An 18,352-nucleotide genomic window follows, 5' to 3' on the forward strand; every position below is an offset into this window, starting at 1 on the left:
TCCCGAAGTGCCCCATCGTTCCCGGAGGGGTGGGGGTCACCCTGAGCGCTTCCACCCGCCCAGGCTGGCGGCAAAGTGTGACTGCTGGGTCCTTCACCCCGCTGGAGCCGTTCTCCAACCACCACCACCTCCCAGCTCCTCTTTGCCTCCTTTATCCCTGTGTCTTCACCGTACAGCAGCCTGGAGATACTCGACATCTCTTGCTGGATTCCCCAGAGGGAAGGTCCAGAGGAAAACCCTGTCCTTGTCCAACAAGTTAAATTTTCCTTAGGCATTGAAAAATGTGTTGCGCTCTCCTCCCTACACAGGACAACAGCCCCAATTTCATTCCTGTAGGGTCACCATTCTGTGTTTCCCAGATGACAGGCCTGCTCCAACACCCCTGTAAATAAATACCCTCCTTCAACACCTGGCACAGAACAGCTCAATGGGGTGGTGCTGCCAGGTGCTGGGGGAAGGCTCAAAGACATTTGTTCACATCAGAACTCCCCTCAGAGCCCAGCAAACAGTGATTGAATCTGTGCTACACCAATTCCTCACGCCTCAGTAAGGCTGTACACACAAAGGTTCTGGAGATTCACAGGATGCCAAGAACCTTTCTGGTAGTTAGCTGCCCAGTGAAAAGAGCTGGTGCAGCACGGCTCTGCCAAGCTCCTTTCACCCCCTCTTTCTCTCAATATCATGCAGGAAATGTTCCTGACTGAACCAGCCAGGGATAATGCATGTTCATGATGTTACAGCCCTTCTCAAATGGAGAAGAATCCATTCCAACAAATGTTAATTGAAGTGCACTGCACATGTTTAAAAAAACTCTTTATTTACATTTCAAAATGTTAAAAAAAAAAAAATCAGGAGAACGTCAAGAGCAGGGATCTGGCCTGTGGAGAAGTCTGGGGCAGTGGGTGAGCTGGCTGGAATTGGAATTGCATGGAGCCAGCACAGGTCTAATCACTGGTAAAGGAATGCTGAAAGGAAGAAGAAACAGGTCTGAAATGCTGGACAGCCATTCCCAACAGACCCTACAACAGCCAGGCTGTGCAGTGACACTGGGGGACACATGCAGATTTTAAGTGTGTGCCAGTTGCTACACACACACACCTGGCTGGGAAATCAGTAAGGTGGCACCAGCTCTGGGCATTGGTCAGAGATCCTGCACTCCAAACTGAAATGATAAGAAAGTCTGGGCCTGAGGACAACCCTCAAGGGGACCCAACCCTTCAGCACAGCTATGGAAGACAAGGGACAGCCTTGCTAGCAGGATTCTTTTCAAAGGCCTGTAAATGCCACCAGAAGTGCCAGGGAAATGGCAGAATGATTACATTCCCTGTTGTCACTTCGACAAAATGCAAGAGCTCCCAAGAGCCTGAAGTGCTGCAGGTCTCTAAGACTTTATTACAAAAGAGAGAACATTGTGGGCATTTCCAGTTGCCTTTAGATATCATTTAATGGAAGGTCAAAAATTGTGGGTATGTGCTTTTGTGAGAGCTGCCTCCTGCAATTTGCAAAAAATCAGCAACCAAAAGGCTGATTTTTGACAAGCTGCAGCCCAACACACGGAAATCTAGACAGATTTGTTTAAATACCTGTGGTTTGTAAAGTGAGCAGGCAAATGGAAACAATACTGTATGTTAGCCTGAAGGTTTAACCAAAATGAAGCTTGAAGAACAGTAAATAATGGAAACATCCCTTCAGAAAAGGACAGTGGTACTTTTTCCAAGTTAAGGTAAGACTGTGTAAAATGGTAATTCCTCAGTCCTTCATGGTGTTGGTCCTACAGCTGTACTGAGCAAGGAGGCTCAAGCCTCCCTTTCTCTTCTTCTTTTCTTGATCCCTGCCTGATCCATCCATGGATCCTTTGATTTTTGTAGCTGTTGGAAAGTTCTCCAATCTGCTTCCCACCAACTAGACTGCCTGGGTAATGCCAGATGGGTTACTCCTGCAATTCCCTTTCATCCACTTTCTGGAATTGAGGCTTCAAGCCTCAATTGAGCTAACCCAATCCAAGAAAAGGCTCCCACAAACCCATCTTCCCCTCGACTGCAGCTGCAAAATCTCATTGCTGCTGAGCTGCCTCTGGTGTTTGTGCAGCTTGGAGGGAAGCTGGCCAGAAATGAATGCTGTTAGAGAAGCACTTTCTGGTGTTTCACTGAGCTGAGACAGCTCTCTGCAGGTTCAAAGGAATGTGAAAATAAGAGAAAAGTAAGAAGCAGAGCAGTCCAGAGTTCATGGCTCTGTGCCTGTGAAGAGTGAGACTTACCACATTGCTCTTTCATCTCTTCACATTTCCCCACACTGAGAGATCACAACTGGCAATTTGGGTTTGTTATTGGGACCCGTAGGCACATTCTGGGGACAAACAAATACAGAACATTAAAACTTATAAAAGCACAGAAAACCCAGGCAGTGACAGGTACTGGAAGACTGGCTAAGAGATATCTCTGTAACACAAGGAAGAGGGAATTCCAGACACAGCTCTGAGGAACAGAAAAGCACCATTACACATTTGGCAACAGGCCCAGCAATAAGCTGGTGAATTCTCTCTGTGAGCAGAGGTTTGGGACTCGGACCAGAGGCTGGTCCTTTCAGCTGGAGAGAAGGAACAGAGCAAAAACTGGAGAGCTCCTCATGGAGATACTTGAGGCTGCTCTGGCTTTGATACTAAAAGCAGCTGCCACAAGAAAAATAAACCTGTGTTCATACAGAAAGGAAAGAGACAGTGGCAATGCAACCCTCATTCTGAATCTCCTCATGTGCTGGACTCAGCTGTTCTCTGAATCTCTGATTTTCTTTACTTTGGTCTCACTGCACTGACACCCAAAGCAGGCTCACCACAACCCTCCAGCTGATTATCCCACGCTGTGCATCTCCTTCCATCTGACCTTTTCTGAAAACCCAACAGCTCTGTGTCTGCCTTGCTTTCTAGATTAGAGGCCTTTATGCACATTACCCCACGTATGTCATGGAGTCAGTGCTGGCTGTCTCAAAGAACTTGCTGCTATTTGTTAAATCTACTCATTATCCTGCCATGACACCCAGGCCTGATGTTGGCAGCAATCATCACCTGGACTGCATTTATCTTCAGCTCCTGGAAGCCCATCAGGAGATTAGTTTAATTTTTCTTATTAAACATGATGATCATGGATCAGCAGAACTGATGATTTTGCATCCACTGAATAATCCCAGGCAATGGCAAAGAAGTGAGATGCTTTACGCTCTTGTCTGAGCTGCTGATGGAACAACTTTTTAATTCAGCCTCCTGAACAAATGCAAAGCAAATAAAGCCAAGAACGCAATCCCTGCTCAAAGACTGTCAGTCACAAGATCCTAGCATTTCCAAAGCCAGTTCATATGACAGCCTGTGCCTCAACAGATTTCCTGCTACATTATAATGATGACAACCAATAATGCCAGTTATCAGCACTGGTATTCCCTGGTATCCTGTAAACAGACAGGAGGAGAGAACAGAAAAACTCTACTTAATCCTGTACATGACTTTCCAATGCAGACATTCACAGGGAAATAGCCACATTCAAACTTACTTCAATTTTTCTCATGACCAACAGCCCATCGACAATTTTACCTAGAATGAGAAAATGTATCCACTTCAGTATGGCTGGTTTTTACCTTTGTTCCCCCCAACTCATCACAGGTACATGCATTTTTGTCCTTCCTGAAAAGGAAGTAGTTATTGGGCATTTCAAGGTTTGTCATTCAAAATTCATAAAGGAAACAATCCCTCTTCAGCATTCAGCACAGATGAAGTGCCTCTTCCCATCACAGGAGTGGTGTGTGGAGAAATTTGGGCTTTGAGACCACCAGCTTAAGACAGGCCTGGAACTCCTACAGTTCAGCCAGCAATAAATGCAAGTTAGCAGATGTGATTTCACAGATTTACTGTCCAAAACTCTGATGAAAGCTCAGCCCTCTCTGACAGTGGAGAATAAAGGAATCCTTCCACTCATCTGTGCCTTCTGCAGCGGCACAAGGATTTGTGTACAAATACACCACACTGAACACTGATCTGGATTAAAGCTATCCTGTGAAAAAATGATTCATTTCAACAAGGATCTATCACAGGATCAGCTTGTGCAGAGAGCACAAGCAAGGAGGGAAGAACGAGCAGCCCATACCCAGAGGGGTTGGGCACTACCCAGGCTCCCTGGGAATGATCACAGCCCCAAGGCTGCCAGAGCTCCAGGAGAATTCCAACAATGTTCTCAGGCACAGGGTGGGATTGTTGGGGTGTCCTGTGCAGGGTCAGAAGTCGATTTTGATGATCCCTCTGGGTTTCTCCCAGTTCAGAAGATTCCAATTCTCACTATTTATTTTAACAGCTGTCCTGCAGGGATGTTCCTGAGCTGCCACTCAGGACTTTTCCTGCAGGTACTCACCAAACACAACGTGTTTCCCATCCAACCAGTCACACTTGGAGCACGTGATGAAGAACTGGCAGCCGTTGGTGCTCGGGCCACTGTTTGCCTGGGGGTTGAGAATGGCAAGAAACAACAAGAGTGCAATTTCAGACTGGCCAAAACTGAAGGCACAAACATGAAGAAGAGGTGTTGCTCAAGACTATTTTTAGCTTCTTGCCAGACAAACCAAAGGAAACAAGATACACATCTGCAAGACAGCAGCCTGTGCTGGGATGTGGCATGTCACCACTTCTCATCACCACAATGTGCAAGAGCCACATCACCAACTATTTATTTTATTTCTACAAAGGTGTTCAATACAAGACTGTGCCAAGGTCCAGGCTCTAGAGCACACTCCTGAAAAAAGGCTGAACTTTTCAGTGACAAGTATTTATTGGCTGCAGCATTATCCCGAGGAAAACTGAATGCCAGAAACCAGGGCGAGAAAAAACCCAGCTGATTTCTGGTTTTGGGGAGGTTTCCTCGGAATAAAAAAAAAAACCCCAAAAACCCAAAAAAACCAATGATCATGATGAGAAAAGTAACAACGCTATTGGCACAGGGCTCACAGGAACTGTGGGATACAGATGCGAAATTTTATTCACACCCAAGTACAAAACCCAGAGCATTTGCACTCTGTTAAGAAAACACCTCTGCAATACTGAAGGCCACTTGTGATACTGACAACCAGGAGCTACTAAAGCAAGTTTCTGTCCTGACCAGTGACCTGGTCAAGTTTTGCAGCTGCAGGACTGCAAAGGACAGGGTCTTTTTGGTTTTCTAGTTAATGCTAGCCAGGTTCACAGGGATCCAGCTGGGATCCATGGTTTGACCCTGTACAATGACTTCAGAGCCCTGCCACCTTCACACAAAGCTGGCAATGCTGGAGGGAATCCCTTCTCTCACATCACACTACACCAGCTGTGCCATCTTTTTGGGCCATGTGTTCAAAGTGGATGAATAACCCATGTTTTCAAAATGGATGAATAACTAACCCAAATGATGAAATGTTCTAAGCAAGTGGTTTTAAGGGCAGAGCAGCTGAAAGAGCTGGGGAAGAAGCAGCTGTGGATAGGAACACTGAAGCTCTGGCTCCACTTGCTTTCTATTCCAAAAGTCAGGGTATTTTTCCTACCAGAAAACGTGCAATGGTTGCAGTTTCTCCTACCATGTTGAAGAGGAAGGTCTGTTTTAAAAGATACCACAGTAACACTGCTGTGGCTTTGGAACTCCCAAATCTCTCAGTTTCATCCATGCCAAGGTCAGTGTTTGATAACAGTATCAATAAAGAAGAAAACACCACCAACCCACCACTGTATGAAAACTGTAAGAATTAAGCTCTTCTGAAAGCAAGCAAGCCAAGCCTGTCCCAGTGCTCTAACAGACAGCAAAGAAAGGATCCTGCAGGATCTGGAGTATTGTGTTACTCAGTATATTAACCCATAAGTAACTGCTTGACTAGTATTTACAAAGCAGACCTTGTACCCAGTGGCAGAGGTTCTGTTGTCCAGCAAATGCTGTACACACTCAGGAAAAGGGCACAGAGAAAGCACCAAAAGCTTTTTTAGTCTGTAATGTCATTATTTGATACTCACCATAGAGAGCAGGCCAGGAGCAGAGTGTTTCAGCTTGAAGTTTTCATCTGCAAAAGGACCCCTATATATACTGGCTACTCCAGTGCCATCTCCCTGCACGACAGAGGTCCCCAGTCAGCCACAGCATTTGTTCTGCAGCAATTGCTACAGAGCAATTCAATTTAAAAATTAATTTAAAATCTCCAAGCAAGATGAAAGGACAAAATGGATGTTGCACTGCCATTTACATACACCAGCAGTGAACACATTCAGTGTTTCATTTCTGAACAACAACAGCAACTGGTTTCTAACTACACAGATCATTTTTCACCATTCGTATGCTGGCAGAAGCCCGTGCAGATGGTAATTTTAAGTGCAAGCCTCCCAGAGCAAAGTGGAGGCTTCAGATTGCTGGGTACAGACCAACCAGGACTTGGTGGTGTGACACAAAAAGCAGAAGTGTTTGCATGGCAAAAGTTGGCTTACAGTGGGTTTATGTATTTTACCTTTTCTTCTGTGACTTTACCACAAACAAGAAAGCAATTTCTCTGTTCTGCAAGGACAGTTTCTAAAATAATGATGTCAGTGGGGCGCAAAGTCTTTCCTATTTTGAGACAATTTAGTAACACAGGGCTAGTTTTGATTTAAACGACCTCTTACGTTACACACTGGGTTCTGTACTTAGGGTCTATCTACAATGTGAGTTGAAATTCATAGAGGTCTTTGGATGAGGACAACAGAAGGGGGAAGGAAAAGAGGGCAAAAAGGGTTTTTTTTTCAGGTTTTGAAAGCTTCCAGGGTATTGCCAGGCTACTGTAGAGAGAAAATATTTTGGAAAGGATGTGTGTTCACCCAAGGCTCCAGATTTGTTTTCAAGTATCTGTTTTTAGTGTCTGTTGCAATAAGACAGCAGCAATGCTATGAGGACACCTCCAGTTACTACTGAACACCTCAAAAAAGAAAGAGATCCCACAAATGAGCACAGACCTTGGGAACAGCAGCACATTATACCAGAGAGGAAAAGGACAAAAATAGGACAGGAGTACATACATTTACGAAGTCACCTCCTTGGATCATGAAATCCTTTATTACCCTAAAGAGTAAAACAACACTTAGATCTCAGTGGCCAAAGGCCTCAAGAAGCTCAGTGTAAGGTGAAAAGGGGTCCTGCCTTGCACCAGAAGTTAACAGTCTATGAATGCTGCAGCCTAAAACCTACAGCAAATATTAATTAGTGGTTGATACGAGGTCATTTAGGATTCATTGCTTTTGACCAGGGATAGTGATTGGGTGACAGAGTCTGTATCTTGATGTAGCACACCAGGAACAGGGGGTTCCTCCCAGTGGGGAGGACACCATCCCCAGGTCTCCCAAAGGCACAGAATTACTTTAGCCATGATCCACAAATGTCTCCAGCACCACTAATAGCTCAAGGCAGGTCACAAAAATCCCATATGGCTCAGGCTGCTATTTAGTGTCTAAACAACAAGAGGTGATTTACCTGTGGAAAGTGCTTCCTTTATAACCTATAGGGACACCATCTTTCCTGTAAGGAAGTGAAATGGAGAATTATTGCAACCTACTGGATATCCCCAAATTCTCCCAGCAATTCAGAGTCCCAAAGGGTTGCCTTACACATTAGCAGCCACCTTGAAACACAATCAAGTGCCACAGCCTCTCAGCTGCTGCTGTTGGAGGCAAAAAAAACCTCAAGTGGGCTCTGCACATGAAATGACTCTGTTCACACCCACACCACCATCTTCACAGGATCCCATTGCAATGTGCAGCATGAGCAGGTGGGCTTTGCAAACAGGGCTTTTTAGAGCCCTTGAGCACAAAAAAAGTCACATCAGAAAGGGAAACCTGCCATTTCTGTGAGTCTCCAAGCCCCTCATGATTTCCTCAGAGCAGACTTCTCTTCCATTTTGTACTGGTACAACATGAAAAAGTTCAAGACAAACCCTTTCTACTTCACCCAGCCCTGTTTCTCCAGTGGGACACTTAAAGGAGATTATAATCCACTTACCTGAATTCACCTGTACAAAACTGCCTGGCAAACAAAAAGAGAGCAGAGAGTTAGGTGCATGTGAGCTCTGAGGGCTCCACCAACTGGTGCACAGGATTTTCCTTATTGTGTCAGAGATATTCCCAGAGGAACAGGAACAGGAAATGGCAACTCCTTCCCTGCCATTCCAAAACATTTTGTGTGCTCTTTGTGGTGAAGAGGTCAGAGAGTTAACACCAAGGCTGTAAGAGACAGTGAATGTGGGGCAGGCACTGTGTTTGGCAGAGTCCAGTGGGATTTCACATGGTGCATCCCTCAGCTGAGGGCAGAACTGGGTGCCCAGGAGACCTCCACCATGGCACGAGGCACTGCCTGTTGTAAATGCACAGAGCAATAAGGAGGCTTCACAGAGGAAGCAGAGGACCTCTTCCAGCCAGACAGGGACCAGGATGCCACTCAGAATCTTTGGGAACAGAGATACAAAGCAGGAGAAGCTGGGGCGGGTGGCAGCTGATCACCTTGCCACCAAAAGCCACTGCTGCCCCAGAAAGCCTTTGCAGTCCCAGCCCAGGCTCCTTACCTGAAGTTCTCTGCTGTTTTGGGTACAACATCTGCAAACAGCTCGATCTTCATGCGGCCAACCTCCTGAGGAGAGGGGGCTGGGTGAGTTCAGGTCCCCTCACACACACACACCCCTGCCCTGACCCAGGCACCGGCACAAAGCCGGTCTGCTCATCCTCCCCCACTGATCCCATCCCTGCAGCCCCTCCTGACACAGCCCCGCTCCTCTCCCCTGGAATATGAGGTTTGGGAGGGCTGCACCTTCCTGGTACCTCAGCCCTCGGGGAAAGGAAGAGAGCAACATGTGGCTGGGAGTTCAGGATAAAAGGAGACTGCACCCTCCAAAACCGAGAGAAAGCAAAAACCCCGCGGGCCTGTGCCCCAATGGACTCCCTGCCTTTATTCTAATAAAGTTGCAGGTCTTCTCTGTCTCCTTCACTGGCTTTCATTGTGCGATTTTCTGTACATTATTATAGATGATAACCAAAGCGGCTACATTTTAAAACTCGCCAAAATACTTATTCTGCATTAACGTTCTAAAGCTCGCAAACAAAAGTTTGCTCTGGAACCTCCTGAGTATTTTGCTGTCTCTCCCTGCTCCTCTCCCCGACGGGCGCGGTGCCCCCACAGCCCCGCTCTCCCGACCCCACACCCCAGCGCTGCCAGCCCCGTAAGGCCCCCACAGCCCCGTAAGGCCCCCACAGCCCCCGGTATCCCCGCGGTCCCCCCGTGCCGGGGCACCTGCCCGCCGATGGTCACATCGAAGAAAACCACGGGGTTGTTGGGGTTCGCCGCCAGCGCCGACATCGCGGCCGCCACCGCGGGAAGCGGAAATGGCGGCGGAAGCGGAAAGGGCGGGAGGGGCCGGGCGGGAGAGGGGCGTGAGGGAGAGCGGGACGGCCGGGAGGTGTGCGGGGAGTGCGGGATGGATGGGAGGTGTGCGGGGAGTGCAGGGTGTGTGTGGGGAGTGCAGGGTGTGTGTGGGGAGAGCGGAATAAATGGGAGGTGTGTGGGGAGTCCAGGATGTAGGGGAAGTGTGTGGGGAGTGAGGGGTGTGTGTGTGGAGTCCAGGAGGTGTGCGGGGAGTCCAGGATGGATGAGAGGAGTGTGGGGAGTGCGGGGTGTGTGGGGGGAGTGCGGGAGGTGTGTGGGGAGTTCGGGGGGCCGGGAGGTATGCGGGGAGTGCGGGATAAATGGGAGGTGTGTGGGGAGTCCAGGAGGTGTCTGAGAAGTCCGGGATGGCCGGGAGGTGTGTGAAGAGTCCGGCAGGTGTGTGCTGTGTCCGGGATGGATGGCAGGTGTGTGCTGTGTCCAGGATGTCACACAGGTGTGCCCGGGCTGTCACACAGGTGTGTGCTGTGTCCGGGCTGTCACACAGGTGTGTCCGGGCTGTCACACAGGTGTGTGCTGTGCCCGGGCTGTCACACAGGTGTGTGCTGTGTCCAGGATGTCACACAGGTGTGTCCGGGCTGTCACACAGGTGTGTCCGGGCTGTCACACAGGTGTGTGCTGTGCCCAGGATGTCACACAGGTGTGTGCTGTGCCCGGGCTGTCACACAGATGTGCCCAGGATGTCACACAGGTGTGTCCGGGCTGTCACACAGGTGTGTGCTGTGTCCGGGGATGTCACACAGGTGTGTGCTGTGCCCGGGCTGTCACACAGGTGTGCCCAAGATGTCACACAGGTGTGTGCTGTGTCCAGGATGTCACACAGGTGTGCCCGGGCTGTCACACAGGTGTGTGCTGTGTCCGGGGATGTCACACAGGTGTGTGCTGTGCCTAGGATGTCACACAGGTGTGCCCGGGCTGTCACACAGGTGTGTGCTGTGTCCAGGACGGCCAGGAGCCTGCCCAGCTCAGGGATGGAAAGAGCCTCTGATGGCAGAAACTCAGGGGAGGAGGGTGCAAGAATAAAGAAAGGGAACTCCAAAGAGGACTAAAAAGTAGCAACATTTGCAATATTGCAACAATTGCCTCACTCTTTGCCAGCCATTTCAAGCGCACGGCTTCTGAAGGGAGCAGTTCAGTACTTGTCACCAGGCTTCCCAGAATAACCTGCCAGTGACCATCAGGGGCTGCAGACATCTCAGAAGAATGTTGGCCATTAAACCTGACATTTATGATTGAAAGAATCAAACCGTCAAACCAAACCCAGTCCCAAGTGGTGCTTCTGATTGTTCTATAGAGAGTTTGACGATGCAAGAAACAACAGACAGGGTTTTATTAAATTTCTTTAACTCAAGACTTCCTTTGTGAACATGCCCGTGTGATGCAGAAAGTTGGGAGCTTTGTAAACCTGTCTTGAAAGAGCATGCAGAGATCTCAGGGAAAAAAAAAAATCTCAGGAACAGTGTCTCCAGGGCTGCTGGATCAGAGGCTGTGCTCCCCTGTGTGCAGCTCATGTTCTCCCAAGTGCAACAGCCAGGGAGAGATGTCTCTGCAAGAGAGACACGGGGTCCAAACAGCTGCAAACATGGACAGTCCCCATCAACAGGGCTGTTTGCTTAAGCAGGTGTGTTTCCACTCTTGTTACTCCTTCTTTTGGTGAAGAAATTTGTTTCCTGGCGGACTTGGGCAGTGGGGTTTGATTAAAAACCACCTTGAAGAAGATTCTGCAGGGTCTCACACAAGCTGCAATTCTTATACCTTCTGGCCTATTTCTCAGCTATCCCAGAAATCGGTTGCTGAGGGAAAACCAAGACACTTTGGCATTTCTTATCACAGAAGGTATAAAGCACTCAGCTCCCAAGCCTGCTGTAAAACTCACTCCAAAATGAGGAAAACATCCTCTTTGATCTCCAGTGCCAGTGCTCAGGACTGCTGTGCCCTCCAGAAACCAAGTCCAATTTAAGGAGTGGGGATGTAAGCAGGAACAGGGTCCAGAGGAGCACCTGAGTGCAGGGATCTTTCTTGGCACCACTCATGTTCTGGTGACCTGTGTAAAAGTCACTTCTTCACCAGCCTAGGAGAAAAGGAAAGATGCTTTACTACAGAATTACTGAAATAAATTATTTTCTTATTTAGCTACATCTATTGCATCTGCATAAATCAGTTCTTTGTGCCTTGTCCTCTTACCTTCTCAGGCATACATGACATCCAAAAATACCTTCACAAATCATGTAAAACTTGCAAAACAAGCCAGGTTACTGCTCTTCCCCATCATCTGCTCAACCAAGTGTCTCTCTCCAGGACCTGCACACTATAAGTGACCTCAGTTTCCACTTCCCATCATTTTCATCTCCTTCCCTGTCTTCTCCTGTCTCCCTGGGCTCTCCTCTCTTCTGGGCACTCAGTCACTCTCTGACCTCCCAATGCTTTTCGCTGTAATTGTGCTTCTGGCAAATCTTACCTAAAAGCACTGTGAAAAGCACACCTTTTCCTCTTCTCTTGCTACCTTTTGATGGATTTTTTTTTTTTTTATCTTATGGGCCTTTGTGCCCTGGGTCTCTCCTGCTGTTAAACCCTGCTCCTGCAAGGGAATTCCTTCCCTGTGTCCCATCTAACCCTGCCAGGTATCAGTATGATGCCATTCCTGCTTTTCCTGTCACACCAGCTTGTCCCAAGTCCCTCTGCGGCTCTTTTGGAGCCCCTTTAGGCACTGGAAGGTCTCCCTAGAGCCTTCTCCAGGCTGAACATCCCTGGCTCTTGCTCCGTCTCCAGAGCAGAGCTGCTCCAGCCCTCAGAGCAGTTCCACGGTCTCTGGGCAGCAGGTCCACATCTTTCCTGTGCTGGAGAGCCCAGAGCTGGAGGCAGCACTGCAGGTGGGGTCTGTCTGAGCAAAGAAGGGGCAGAACCCCCTCTCACCTGCTGCCCATGCTGTGGGGCTCAGCCCAGGGCACAGTTTCTGGGCTGCCAGTGCACATGGCCAGCTCATGTCCAGCCTCTCACCAGCATCCCACATCCTTTTTGGCAGGGCTGCTCTCCATCTCTTTATCCCACAGCCTGTATTGATACTGGCTGTTACATGCAGCACCTGCCCTTGGTCTTGTTGAATCTCATAAAGCTTCTATGGGGCCACTGACTGAACCTCTCCAAGTCCCTGTGGATGTCCCTGTTCTCCAGGATGTCACCCACACTGCCCAGCTCGGTGTCATCTGCCAGCATGCTGAGGGTGCACCTGATCCCACCCTCTGTTTCATGGGTGAGGATACTGAATAGCACTGGTGCCAGTACAGACCCCTGAGGGACACCTCTTGTCACAGATATCCATCAGTACTCAGCTGTCTGTGCATCCATTTGTTTGTCCTTTTGTCTGTCTGTCTGTCCATCCATCCAGGCAACCCATCTGTCCTATCCCCGTCCATCTGGCCATCCTTCCCTTTGGCCTGGCCACCTCTGCCAAGTGCTGTGCCAGCCCTGGGTGAGAGGCTGGGACACCCCTCGAGTCTTGGCAGTACCAAACTCCCCTGGCAAATAATCAGTTGAAATGCTCGGGTTTTGGCAAAACCATTTATTGGGGATCAGTGTGAGAAGCAGAGCTGGTAGCATCTGGCACAGAATGTTCTGTTGCAGCCCTGGCTGTGGTCTCCACCAGCAAGGCGCTGAGTTTTGGTGGTTGGGGTGCTTGAGAGTGAGGAAGATGAAGGTCTCTTGCAAGCTCTGGGCTGCTGCAGGGTATGCAAGGGTTGCTGTGGGGTCTCAGTGGCGCTGGGAGTGCCACAGGCTCTGTGGCAGGAGGAGCATGCTGAGCACTGCAGGGGCGTCCCAGCCCAGCCTCCGGAGCCCATTCTCCAAATCCCTGGAGGCTTGGGGTTGTGCCACATCACCAGAGCTCTCTGTGGTGGGGAACAGGGGAGGGGGTGAGTGCTACCTCCTTTTTGTGGGGACCTCGGGCACCCGGGGACATGTGGCACCAGGAAACCCAAGTGTATAAGGGACCCCGAGCACCCTCTGTCCCAGAGTGCCTGTGCCCAGGAGCCCCCTCCCTGTACCTTGGCACAGGATGAGCTGGAGCATCTTGCAGGCAGGTGCTGTTCTATGATGCCACCAACGACTGGGCTGCCACTGCAGTGGTTGTACTGTCTCATTTTGCTGGGAGACCCCAGCACAGACAAGTGGCCATCGGTGGGCTCCATCTGGGGACACCAGTTATGCTGACAGTACTGGCTTCCACAGCAGGTGGGGCTGGGCGCTTGGCAGATGTCCTGCTGATGTTTGTCACCAGTGTCCCCAGCTGGCTTAGCCAGGCTGAGCCCATCCATCTGGGCAGTGGCCTTCTGGATGCCTCTCTGGCTGGCAGGGATGAAGGCACCTGTGCTGGAGAAGATCTCGGCTGTGCTGGAATCCTCACAGGATGCCCTCAGGTCTTCCTGGCTGAGCTGGTAGTACCGGGTGGCCTCAAAGCTGGCCTTCATCTCCTGCATGGAGATGAAGGGATGATGAAGGGCAGCGCTGGGTGTGATTCGCTCGTGAGAGTCCCAAGTGAGCATCCTCTTGACCAGCTCCACCATCCTGTACAGATCACAGCGCTCGGCCAGCTCCTCCTGGCCAGGGTCAGGCACCGGGCAGACATTCACCACCGCCAGCTGATCCAGCGAGGAGAAGATGTGCTCCCTCCTCTCCATTGGCTTTGCCGTCACCTTCCTTGGTGGTTTGAGCTGCCAGGTGCCAGCAGAACACGGCACATACTGGAAGAAGGACCTTGTCTTCTGGGCAGCACAGAGCAGCTCGCCCCGGGGCAGCCCCAGGGTGGAGCAGATGTAGCACACCTGGTCGTATTCGTCATTGCCGGGGTACAGCGGCCAGCCCAGGTGCAGCTCGGCCATCACACAGCCCAAAGACCAGATGTCCACCTTCTCACAGAAGGGCAGCCCTAGCAAGATCTCCGGGGCCCGGTAGAAGCGGGTTTGGATGTAGGGCTCCTGCACGTGGCAGGCCTCGGGGAGGAGGATGGCCGAGCCGAAGTCGACCAGCTTGATGCGGAAGGGGTAGCGGGCGTGGTCCACCAGCATGATGTTCTCTGGCTTCAGGTCAGCGTGGACGATGGAGAGTTCCTTCAGCTTGACCAGCGCCACCAGCACCTGCGCTGTGATGGTGCGGATGTGCCGCACCGGCAGCGGTGAGAAGTTGTTCTGCTTTTGGAAGTCAAAGAGGTTTTGCTGCAGCAGCTCGAAGACCAGGTAGGTCCAGACCGTGTCGCTGAAGGACTCGAGGAAATGGACGATGTGAGAGTCCTTGGTGTTCCCCTCCCGCAAGGCCTGCAGCAGCCTCAGCTCGTTCTTCACTATCTGGCCACTGTGATCACGGTTCTTCAGGATCTTGATAGCCACCATGTCCCCAGTGCTCCTGCACTGCCCCTGGATCACCTGTCCAAATGTCCCCTTCCCCACCATGGCCATTATGTCATAGCACTCGGCACCTACCACTAATGTCACCATGGTGGGCTGGCTCCTCACCAGAGGCTCAGGATCCTCCAGCTCAGCACCCAGCGGGGACTGCAGACACCCAACTATCCCAACCCAACCTCACAACACTGTGGGTTCCACCACCATGACAACACATAATGTCACAACAGAAGCAACAGAAGCAGCCTGGGTGGAGGAACCCCCTGAAACCCAACAATGACCGCCCCCCCCCCCCCCAATCCAGCCTTGCTCTCCCCAAATCCATCCACAAATACATCCCTGGTCCCCCCAAAATGGATCCCAGCCCTCTAAAAACTCATTTTCAACCTGCTAAGCCCTTTCCCTGGTCTACCCAAACCCATCCAAGTCCTCCATGACCCATCCACAGACACAGTTAAATGATCCTGGTCAGCATTAAACCCTGGGGACACCATTAATTGTAGGCCTCCAACTAGACTGTGTGTTCATGTCCCTCTGGGCTCTGCTCTGCAGCCAGTTCTCAATCCCCATCACTGCCCTCTCATCCAACTCACACTGTCTGAGTTTTCCAGAAGGATGTTGTGAGAGACAGTGATGAAAACCTTCCTATGCACCATATAGAAAAATCCTTCTTGTCTTCATGGCACAGGCTCAGGACTGACTGGATTTGAAACACTAAACCAGCTCAGACTTTCTTTCCACCACGGACCAGATTCTGGATTAATTCTGTAAAACCCTGACAGATCTTCACAGGCTGTGTCCACTGATGTCATCTGTAGGAAAGGTTTCTTGTTTTCTCCTACTCATCTTGCTCAGTTTCAAGGTCAATCTAGGTTTTCCAAAGATCCTGCAGAAGAGAAGTCTCTCCTTATGTTCACAGTATCTTCAAAGAACTCAAGAGCTCACACTGAGATGACACCATTTAGGTTTTCTCCTTGGGATACAGGAGAAATTACATTCCTGGATTTTCTTTAACAATTTCCTTGCACACATTAATGAAGAAAAACCAAACTGGGAGAAGGGATTATTGCATCTGACCCAAGCTCTCAAACAAGTAGAAAAATTCAACAGCATCAGCCTGTAAAAATCCGAGGACCTTTCAATTTGTTAGCACTGCTCTGCCAGAGGGAACTGTACAAAGACCAACAGTGCACAAATGGTGTGCACCTGTCTCAGGGGTCACAGATCAAATGGATGTCATTTAAGGGCCAACAAAACCTACAGAATTATAGATAGCTGTGACTCCAGACACGTTAGCTTTACAACAGCCATATAAACCTGGTCCCATACTGGATACTCCTGCATTCCCCTGAGATTCTGCAGTTCAAGGTGTCTGATTTGCTTACACCTCAGCCAAACACGTTGATGGTGTGTGAAAGCACTGAGCAGTTGCTCTTGGAACAAAGAAATTCACTCAACAACAATTAATATCACTGTTAAGCAGGCATTCTCTATTTACAGGGCTGGGGCTACACCATGAATGCTCCCAACCACTGGCTGAATTAATGCAGATTATATTTACAAGGCTGTTACATATTCATTACACAAAGAAAGAAATCAGTCACATAAACCAAGCCTATTTTAAAAATTGATCCTACAAACATGAATTAACTGTTTCACGGTCTTTGCTGCCATCTGCTGTCCCTTAGTAAGAGCACAGCCCCTCTCGTGGTCTTGGGAGATATTCCATAGTCTTCATCATTGTCCTTTAATTGAACTTTTTGAATTGGTGCACTCAGTCTCTGTTACCTTGTTTTCCAACCACAAAACTGGTTCTTTCTGGTGTTATTTCCTGATCATCTTAGATGGCTTAATTCTCAGCCTTGAAGGTTGTTCATTGCCTCCTTCTTTATTTTAAGCAATATTTATCCTCTCTACTTACAAAGACATAACCCATTTGGTTAAGTTTACCTGAATATTTTTTAGATCCCTGTTAAACATAATCCACAGATCCTGTTTTTCAACCTTGCTCCCTTTATCTTTGTTACATGGTAGGGCAAGAGGCCTTAAAAACATTTTGTTAGTTAATTACAGATTTAGTCACATATAATGAGAACCCAGCAGCTGTCTTTCACTCTTAATATTGAAACAAGAGTGGAAGTAGGAGAGAAGGAATAGGAAGTACACGGGTGGGAGAGCTGCTGGCAGTGAAGGGGAAAGCAAGGATGGTGTATATTGATTTTTGTGCAGTTTGGTGCCACACAGTGGTGTGAGTGGGAAGCATTAGACTGGCGAGTGAATGGAGAGGAGGTTTGGCTCATTGGTTTCCCTGGAAATGTGTGGAGTTTCTTCTGGAGTAAGGACACCAGCATGGTTGTTACTCCCACAGAGGTTAAAACCACGTACTTCATCATAATTTTGGTGGTAAGTTACACTTGATTCCTAATCAATACTGTTTATTTTGCCAGCTTCAATATAAATACCTTGATATTGTGCACTGGTTTATGTTAAGCTGCAATCTATTGGTATTTTTTGTATATTTTGTGCTGGGTAGTAGGTAAATGGAACCCTACAAGCTGGGAACTTTGGGCTTTCTGTGCTGAAGGGCACTGAGCCTCAGGTGGGCACTGGGATTACGGGTGTGCAGTTTGAATAGAAGCGTGTAACATCACAGGGTGCAAAACTTAGAATTTAAGGGTTTAGAATATAGTAATACATATTTAAAAAGCAAGATGGAGGTTTGGGGTGTAGGCTAGGTTCTTCTCCTTTTGCCTTCTTCCTCATGGGTTTGGGTGGTGTTTTGTGGTTGGGTGAAGAAGCTGGCATTGCAGACCACGGGTGTTTGGTTGTTGGGTTGGAAGTAGAAATGGTATGGGTGTCATCTTGTTATTGGACAGTTTATTTGGGGGACCTTGGAAAGAATTAGACACAGAGCGATTTCTACCTTGTTAGTTAGAGCTCACAACTCATGAGGCTGTGCTATAGATAATTAATAAACACCAAGTCCCAACACTGACTCCCGTGCTTTAATCCCAGCTCTAAAAGAGGAAAAGAAGATAAGAAACCCACAAGTAGCTCTGATTAGGATATTTCACCTGTTATCTCCTGTTTGTTTACTCAGTGCTGTTTATTGTGTGCATTGTGGGTACAGCCTCGAATGCAGACCAGGGAACAGAGCCAAAAGTGGGCCAAGGATCCAGGGTTACAGAGCAGATAAAAGGGGTGTTCCTGAGGGTCAGGGTCCAACAGGGACAGGGAAACGTGGTGCAGAGGGGTGGCCAGGAACCAGGGGGACTAATGGGGTTACAGGGGTGTGGTACTGTGGAAAAAATAACCCAGGGGGGTCCAAGGGAAGGGAGAACATCCTGGCAGGTGTGCATATGTGGTATCAAGGTGATATAAACTTAACAAACCAATGAAACAATGAAACCTAAGAAATATTAATGTGTGTCTGCAAAGGCCCATGGGGAGAAAGTTCTTCTCACCCTAATCTCAAGGAGTATCTCCATAATGTCAGGCTTTTTTTCTGCATAAAAA

At 48.9% G+C, this 18,352-nt stretch overlaps 2 protein-coding genes and 1 long non-coding RNA gene across 3 annotated transcripts; 1 reads left to right on the plus strand and 2 right to left on the minus strand.

The window, feature by feature from the left end:
* Nucleotides 1-795: 795 nt before the first annotated feature.
* Nucleotides 796-9,405, minus strand: PPIH (peptidylprolyl isomerase H). The gene is made up of 10 exons (XM_063417293.1): nucleotides 9,294-9,405; nucleotides 8,572-8,636; nucleotides 8,013-8,036; nucleotides 7,488-7,532; nucleotides 7,037-7,079; nucleotides 6,008-6,100; nucleotides 4,392-4,479; nucleotides 3,540-3,580; nucleotides 2,258-2,346; nucleotides 796-965 (listed from the first exon to the last, which is right to left on the minus strand). The coding sequence occupies exons 1-9, from the start codon at nucleotides 9,357-9,359 to the stop codon at nucleotides 2,278-2,280; spliced, it is 534 nt and encodes a 177-aa protein (XP_063273363.1). The 5' UTR covers nucleotides 9,360-9,405; the 3' UTR covers nucleotides 796-965; nucleotides 2,258-2,277.
* A 710-nt stretch (nucleotides 9,406-10,115) lies between these two features.
* Nucleotides 10,116-10,794, plus strand: LOC134560867 (uncharacterized). Its single transcript, XR_010082814.1, has 2 exons — nucleotides 10,116-10,288; nucleotides 10,319-10,794. It is a non-coding gene; the product is annotated as an uncharacterized LOC134560867 (long non-coding RNA).
* Nucleotides 10,795-13,190: 2,396 nt separating this feature from the next.
* On the minus strand, nucleotides 13,191-14,929 carry HIPK4 (homeodomain interacting protein kinase 4). Its single transcript, XM_063417577.1, has 2 exons — nucleotides 13,484-14,929; nucleotides 13,191-13,217 (listed from the first exon to the last, which is right to left on the minus strand). The coding sequence occupies exons 1-2, from the start codon at nucleotides 14,927-14,929 to the stop codon at nucleotides 13,191-13,193; spliced, it is 1,473 nt and encodes a 490-aa protein (XP_063273647.1).
* Nucleotides 14,930-18,352: the final 3,423 nt, after the last annotated feature.

This window comes from Prinia subflava, chromosome 21 (genome assembly GCF_021018805.1).
Source record: "Prinia subflava isolate CZ2003 ecotype Zambia chromosome 21, Cam_Psub_1.2, whole genome shotgun sequence".
NCBI classification, from domain to species: Eukaryota; Metazoa; Chordata; class Aves; order Passeriformes; family Cisticolidae; genus Prinia; species Prinia subflava.